The sequence below is a fragment of the Prunus persica genome, chromosome G4 (genome assembly GCF_000346465.2).
Source record: "Prunus persica cultivar Lovell chromosome G4, Prunus_persica_NCBIv2, whole genome shotgun sequence".
Lineage (NCBI taxonomy): Eukaryota > Viridiplantae > Streptophyta > Magnoliopsida > Rosales > Rosaceae > Prunus > Prunus persica.
Window position 1 is genome coordinate 5,523,627 of NC_034012.1, and position 8,026 is coordinate 5,531,652.

Sequence of the window (8,026 nt, forward strand, 5' to 3'; positions counted from 1 at the left end):
TTTGCGTGAAAAAATAGCGTGTTTGTTTGATAAAGTATTTTAGTCCGTCAAATTTTCCGGGGAACGACGAACTTTACTCAACAAGCGCTCCCCTTGCGTCTTCGAAGTAAAATACCTTGTTTGTTGAGTAAATCAAGGAGTTCGTTGGGTAATTTGGTCAACGAACAACATTATTTACTTGACGAACGAGTCGCTTAGCGTTCTTTAGGTAGGTTTGTTGGGCATAAATTACTGAATATAACTTTCATAATTTACAAAGAACCAAGGTAAAATGAAGGATTATTTAAGGAGTTACTTCCTCTACATTTCAACTCAAAGACTTCCACCTCTTTTGTACTTAATCCATTATTCAAACACAATCTGAGAGACAAAAACAGAAAACCCAAACAATATCACATTCAATGGTTGGTAGCTCAAGAGGCTCCACCACACCTAAGAACAAGAGGTTGGGTGATGATGGTGTTAATTCTTCGAATTATGTCCGCCAACAAGTCAAACGAGCCTATGATGTCACGAAGCCTCCCACCGAGGCTAGTAACAACATCTTTGATGAAGGAGATTCAACGACCAAGTACCACATTTACAATGGCGGGATTGAGATCGGCTTTGAGATGTTTAGGAAATACGCTCAGCTTGATGGTGGTTCAACTAAGTGGGACAAAATCCAGGTATACGAAGCAATTGCTATTTTGAGAAGCGAGCTCCGTGAACACCGGTATTGTATGATTTATCTGGTGTTGGTTGTCATCATTTCTGATGTCATTTCAGATGTTATAATTTCAGCCATAATATCGGATGTTAAATGTTAGAATCGGTATGGTAGAATAGTTTGAGGGTATAAAATGTACAAAAAAATAACCCCAAAATATGGTTACGAGACCTTTATTATCAATCTAGTAGGAACTCCTGTTTGGTAAATGAAGTCGGGGCTTCAATACCCTGCTATCATGTTCCCATTGCGGCAACAAAAAAACTCTGGTGTGCAATGTATTACGTGAGGTAGATAACGTCCAATTGGCCGTCACATAATGCAATTGTCCATGATATACTGCAAACACAACGTCCTTGTATGCAAACAGGAATAAGTACATGCAATTGCACAACCTTAACCATCAACCTTATGTGCATGCAGTTACAGTATATGGAACTAATAATAATAATAATTTACTATTAAATATATATTATTCTATAGATAATATGTCTAATTTATATAATTCATATAGCAATATATATAATATAGAATTTATATATTTTTTACCTTTTTATTTTCTACTATTTCATATATAGTTTCCTAACACATATAGAGCCCTTCCGGAACCCCTTCTTTCTTCTTGAACATCACCTTTTCCTTTGCCTTCTTGAAGTCTATATGTGTCACCTGATGCACACAATTTAAATGTAACACCCACGTTAATTACAATGATTAAGCAACCAGTTGAATCAAACACAGTAAGAAATGATAAACAAATTTCAAAGATTCAAGATGGGGAAGGGAGGTTGGAAGATCAAAGTGTCTTTCTCACCTTCATACGGCGCTCTCTCAAAGCAAGCAAACCAGCTTCAGTACATATTGCCTTTATATCAGCCCCAGAGAACTCATCCTTGGTCATAACAAATTCTTCTAAGTTGACATCATCAGCCAACGTCATCCTGGATGTGTGAATCTGCAATCAATAGATCCCAATCATCGTTAGTCACAACCATAAAAACTTGGCACGTTGATGTTGAATTTGTTTCTTTCTTATAAACAGTCGTGTCAATTTACCTGGAAGATGCGCCTCCTTGTTTTTTTATCAGGAAGAGGGAATTCAATCTTCCTATCTATTCGGCCAGGACGAAGCAAGGCTGGGTCAAGACTCTCAATTCTATTTGTTGCCAAGATCACCTTGACATCTCCTCTTCAATCAAAACCATCTAACTGGTTTAGTAACTCCAACATGGTCCTCTGAATTTCACGTTCACCACCTGAATGGGCATCATACCTGCAGACAAAAGATCATCTGGAACATTTGATTAACAGTAATTTACAATCTTTTCATCAATGTTCAGTGACTTGCAGCTCACCTCTTTGTACCAACTGCATCAATTTCGTTGATGAAGACAATGGAGGGTGAGAGGTCATCAGCAACCCTAAAGAGTTCCCTCACTAATTTCGGACCATCCCCCAAGTACTTCTGAATCAACTCACTACCAACAACACGTAAGAAAGTTGCTGATGTTGAGTTTGCCACTGCCTGAAAAAAGTGAAAATATGCTTACACGCTGAGAAGATAATTTGACAAGAAGAGTGCAGATACAACAAATATGCCATAAGCAAACATCATTGAAAGGAACTCTGTGGGGCACGCATAATTTTCGTTAACTGTGACAATAAAATTTTGAAACTAGACAGGTCTTTGCAACAAATTTTGTTGGTGCCTGCTCTGACCCAAATGTCTATTGTGAGTATGATATCGGTGGGTGCATGAGAGAGAGGTGCACCCACAAACATACAAACAAACATGAAAACTAGCAAAAGCAATTGCTACTGGTGTCAGCATTGCAAAATACACAAAAATGGTGACAGAAATAGAGAGCAAACTATAATATCACAAAATGAGAATAGATGCAGCGACGTATGGTAAGGAAAATATCACGTTTGATGATATTTGACACCCAACTAATGACAACTGCATCCCTACGGCATGTTGCATACAGAATATGATACAAATTGGAAAACAACATGGGAGACAAGTCTGAAATCTTGCAACTTAATTGAAACAGTGAAGCAGGTGACTGCACCCTGATTTTTTTGTAACATGTGCAAGTGGGGAGGATATTCTAGTGAACAAGACAGAACGAGGATACCAAAAGAACAAATAAATACAAGCAAAAGTTGAGATACGTGCATACTTTGGAAAAAAAAAACTATATACTGTAATTGCATTCAATGACTTGGATTTGCATACAGGCTATTAGTAATTGCATACAGAGATATGCAATTGCATGAACATTACAGCCATCAATGTCAGATACCCACTTCACCTCACGCCACTTTCAGAATCACAAACCCACCACAATTAAATCATACACAATCAGAGGCCTCATGGGTATTCATATATACAATCAGATCAAGAGGCACTATAACAACCCAGCAGAAATGCACAGTGGGAAAAGAAATACAAAATTTGAATAATTAATTTCTGGAATTGTTCAATGAAAAAACTGAAACAACAATTCAAAATCACTAGAAGAATAAATTAAATAGAACCATCAATTACCCATAATGAAAATCAACACACGAACTTACCGAGATGGAGGAAGCAGCTGGAGAAGACGAAGTGGGTTTCTGGGTTTTGGTTGAAATATGCTCCTCAGATGGAGAAGACGAAGTGGGGGGAGCTTCTTCAGGCTGTACGAAGCTGTGCAGCTGTGACTTCACCGAAATAGAGCTGTGGCTGTGCAAAGCTATGGAGGAGGAGATAGACGAAATCGATCTGTGTGCAGCCTAGGTTTTGAACGCGCGGGAGCTTTTTTTTCCTTATTTTCACTGGTTAACCAAAAGAACCAGTTTCACTTGTTTTTAAAAAAAGCCCACGTGACTAGCATGTGATGGGCTGTACAGGTACAGCCGGCGCACCACAGCCAAACTCATTTTTTTCACTATGTATCTGAGTTTAAATCTCTCCTCCCGTAGGTTATATTATATTAAAGTAGAATATCGTTTGTATAAAATAAAAATCAAAACAAAAACTAGTGAAAAATGGTCTTAATTGGCAAACAAGTAGTTTTATATTTTTAATCCTCATAACACTTTGGTAGAGTGTGAGAGAGAATCTTCCCTCCCCCTTGTAGATAAAACTAAGGAGCTTTGGTTTAAACTCAATAAGGAGTATACTATTGTGACAGAAAAACCCTAAGTAAAATCTCAGCCACCGTCCCACAGTGGCCTCCCTCCCTACCCGCCTCCCCTTTCTTCTCCTCATCACCTCTCCTTCCCTCCCTTCCCCACCTTCTTAGTTCTTTTGTTTTGTGATGTGGAAGTATTTGCCTTGAAATGATGTTATAGCCATGAAATAGTTGTCATCTTTTGACCCACGCATTTAAGGATGATTTCGGCTTGCGTCGGGTTTACGATAGCTGATATGGCGCTATGTCTCTCTTCGGGTTGCTCTGGAGGAGTTTGTTTAAGCCTAATAACTCATGAACTCTTTAGAAGTTTGTTGTGGTTTGTTTTATCTTTAGGTTATTTTATTTCTATTTAGCTTTTGGCTTTCAATACGAATTTGATGTTTCTGCAGTTACGCGGCAAATTTGTATTGCAGGTTTGAGTACATGTGCTTCTAGTTGCATAATCGGGGATTTTAGTCAAATTTTAGTTGTGCTTGATTCTCTTCAGATCAATTAAATATGTTGTACCGTTTTGTTTTACTCATCGTTACTTTGTACTTTTGTTTTTTTTATCAATAAAAACTAATCGTTTATTCTAAACAAAACATGCAACAAACAGGACCACTGTTTCATTTGAAGAGAAAAGGAACATTGTTTGACAGACGGACAAGACAGTTGGGACTTCCAAGTAATTAACACTGCACAAACTTAGTACTATGAACGGCCATAATTACTTTAAAAGGTGCATAAATTGGTTGAAACCATGAACGACAATCACCATAGTAGCCCACGGAGGAGGCAACCAGTTGTTACTCTGTTTGTAAGCCTCCTGAGAATACAAAAGCAAACAGCATCATACATACGTTTGCAGGATTAGATTGAACTTCTAAACATAAAGATCGGTTAAAAATATTAGGATGCCGGGTTTTCTTTGTAGAAAAACAAGAATACATAAACTTGCCGTTACCAAGTCAAGAATTAGCTCATTTTCCAATATTGAGTGTTTCGTTCCGGAACTTCATTCCTTTTTCACTACTAAACCAAATCCAATCTACATGAATAAGAACTCCATCCCAAATGTCATGCACAATGCACACATCATATTTCAAAGTTTCTACGACTACTTGCCCATTGCATTTCCAAGTACATACACCACTAGTTAGATCTCCATAATTCAAATCCATACAAAAGAAGTTATAAAATATACCTGTGCTAAAATAGCTTCAGTGACACTAAACTCAGTCTCTGTTTTGAACTCTCCCCACAAGGACTTGCACTGCGCTGGAGTAATTAAGGTATCATTTGAAGAAACCTAGTTCAGAGTTAACCTTTAATAAGAAACCAGTTTGATGATAGAAAACTTATACAAATGAACCAAAATCCATAAAATGGTACCTCTTCCCAGGTGTTTGAGGCAAGAAGGTATGCAGAAGCTCCTATTCTCCTATCTTGTGAAGATGAAACAGTAACAGTTTCATCCATCAGAGAAGAAAAGAGAACTTTTTCAATATTATCTGACTTCTCATCCAAGCGGATGGCAGCCATGATTGACAAAAGGTTCAAAGCCTGCAATAAATAAATAATAAAAGACATTAAAATATCACTTTAACACAAAAAGGCAGATTATTCTTTCACAAAGTTCCCAATGATTACTGCAGAGCGAGCATCCTTGGTAATACTTCTGATGTCTTCTTTCTCAGTCCAAACCCGAGGCATTGAATCACTGTCACAATTGAAGACTCCGAAAAACCTGAGAAATGTTAACATAGATGATAAGCAACCAAAATGACAAGGAAAAAAGAAGAGAAAATATATTGACAACAAGTCCTCTACCGATCCTTCATGTGGATCATAATTTTTGTGGCCTCTTCTCTTGCAACTTTCTCCACCACATTCCTTGAGTAATCCCTTAAATGTTGCAACATTTTGGCAATTGTTTCTTTGTCCAACTCAAAATCGGAAATTGCAGTTGAAAACTTTGATATTGCAACTACAGTTTCACGATTAAGTAGTTTTCTTATTGAACCCCAAGTGTCTTTTCCACCAGTTTCAAGTAGAGCCTCTACTGGTCCAGTTAAAGATGCAGACAGTTGTCTCTGCAAAATTAAAGGTTATTTTCGTTAAGAAATTTGAGTAACAACATATTATCAACACAACTTTAAAAGTATTCTAAGTCATATAATACCCAAGATTTTAATAGATTATTATAAGATTACCTCATAATTGAAATTCAATTCTAACAACTTTGCACTACAAATGGATGATGCATGTGCATCTATATCACGTTGAAGTTTTTCGCGAACTCTTGAAGCATCCCAATTAGCTTGTTGTATGGCAACATCTGAAAGGAGAAACATGTTAAGTAGTACTAAAAACAAAGGTTTTGTTTGGTGGACAAACATCTTAATTACCTGCACATCCTTTGTCAAACTCAAGTATAGAAGACTGAGTACAGGTACGAACAGATAAAGTAAATCCTTCTCCTTTGTTTAACGATTGTTCCAGTCTCACTTTAAAATCTTCAAGCGCTTTAGAATGTACATGTCCCAGCATGGTCGTGTATGCAGGGTAAACAAACTGGAAAATTAAGAGTAAAGGGAGATTTAAACTAAAATAAGCATGATAACTGACATTAGTGGCTGTTATGAATTCTCAAAACCCACCACACTAAATCCAACCCACCTTTTAATAAGTTCTCGTTTAAAGACAATCTGAACAATAAACATCAGGCAATGCTTTCAAGTCATAACAAGGAAACTCCATTTGTCAATTCAAGTTCTCAGAGTGAGCTTTGTCAATCTAAGCATTTGGTAACTAATTAGAAGAAGTCATGCTTCGTTAATGATGTTTTCCTGCACATTTTACAACTTTTTCATAGGGCCACATGAGGGAGAAAGTTTAGGCTGCCAATCGTCATTATCATGCCTTTCATTTTGAGATGGGTTCCTGAGACACGAGTGTGTAATGTGGTATTGAAAATAATTTAGAGGCTACTAAAACTTAAAAACCACTACTAATCACAACCTCCTTATTTCCATGGATTGTCTAACCAACTGAAAACCTAACTAAAATCTCTGTTAAATTAGAGAGACGAAGAGAGTAGCCATACATCCAACGCTTTTGACTCCAACAGTTGTCGTTTTGAGTTCCTTGCACCTTCGTCAAAGTAGATGGTGGCCTCTGTGTCATATCTATGATGCACAAGCAGGATCAAGACATACAAATAAAGTCATAACTGGAAACAATACAAGCCCATAAACACACTAACAATAAAAACTTCAATAATGCATAGAAAGCACACACACAAATAAGCAGACACATACACATTTAAGAATCTGTTCACAAGGAAACACTACGTACTTGCTCGTTTTAGTGGTTAGGCAAAAAAAACAATGCACATAGCATGTAGCATGCGAAAGAGTGAATTGAACCTATTTGAATAAGTGGTCAATCCAACAGACAATGTAAAACCACTATGACTCTATGGTAATAGTAGATGTATGGGCTCTAATAGCATATGATTCATTTTAGAAACATAAAATTGACATACCCTATGCTTAACTGGTATTTGGTTTTCCAAATCTCCTTTTTTTACAATGAAACAAATGATGAACAATCCTTCATAAGTTTTTTTCTTAAAGAACAAGATTAAACAAAACAAAATTGGTGCAAAGTACAATGCTTGCTAAAGGAAAAAAGAAAGGAAACATAGTTTTGCTTCTTCTACTTAGATGTTCCACCAAATCCCCCTCCCTTCATAATTTAATTTATATGAAAATCATGAACATAGATAGTTACAACCACTCCCTGTTCATTTTTGGAATTTTGAACTCACATATTTAAACCAGAGTGTAACTCACTTAGAAAGATAGGTGCTTAAAATGGAGCTGAGCCTTTTACCAAAACCTTGTACGGGGCCAATTTGGACAGCTTCTTCCAATGCCAACCAATCCTAAATCATGTTCATCCAAGGAATGAACAATGAAACCTTCTCGATCATATTAAGCATAAGCATCTAAAAAATGGAGATAAATGAGTACCTCATCGAGGATCAATTGACTGAATTTCTGGTTGGCTATCTCTTCACACCGAGCAGTAGCAGCCATAACCTAATTAAATCAGTAACAGAATTACTTATGTATATGTTCTATGCGTA

General features: G+C 36.9%; 1 protein-coding gene and 1 long non-coding RNA gene across 2 annotated transcripts in view; both read right to left on the reverse strand.

Annotated features, from left to right (window-relative positions):
* LOC109948403 lies at positions 1,242-3,606 on the reverse strand. The gene is made up of 5 exons (XR_002271028.1): positions 3,290-3,606; positions 2,065-2,234; positions 1,766-1,982; positions 1,524-1,664; positions 1,242-1,378 (listed from the first exon to the last, which is right to left on the reverse strand). It is a non-coding gene; the product is annotated as an uncharacterized LOC109948403 (long non-coding RNA).
* The window catches only part of LOC18780771, a 42,720-nt gene continuing 39,171 nt past the window's right edge, over positions 4,478-8,026 (reverse strand). Inside the window, exons 57-66 of the mRNA XM_020561267.1 lie at positions 7,911-7,979; positions 7,731-7,822; positions 6,980-7,061; positions 6,282-6,447; positions 6,087-6,211; positions 5,704-5,966; positions 5,524-5,620; positions 5,266-5,436; positions 5,078-5,182; positions 4,478-4,699 (exon numbers count right to left, since the gene is read on the reverse strand). Of these exons, the coding sequence (XP_020416856.1) occupies positions 4,601-4,699; positions 5,078-5,182; positions 5,266-5,436; positions 5,524-5,620; positions 5,704-5,966; positions 6,087-6,211; positions 6,282-6,447; positions 6,980-7,061; positions 7,731-7,822; positions 7,911-7,979 (1,269 nt within the window). The 3' untranslated portion in view covers positions 4,478-4,600. The remainder of the gene's footprint in view (positions 4,700-5,077; positions 5,183-5,265; positions 5,437-5,523; positions 5,621-5,703; positions 5,967-6,086; positions 6,212-6,281; positions 6,448-6,979; positions 7,062-7,730; positions 7,823-7,910; positions 7,980-8,026) is intronic.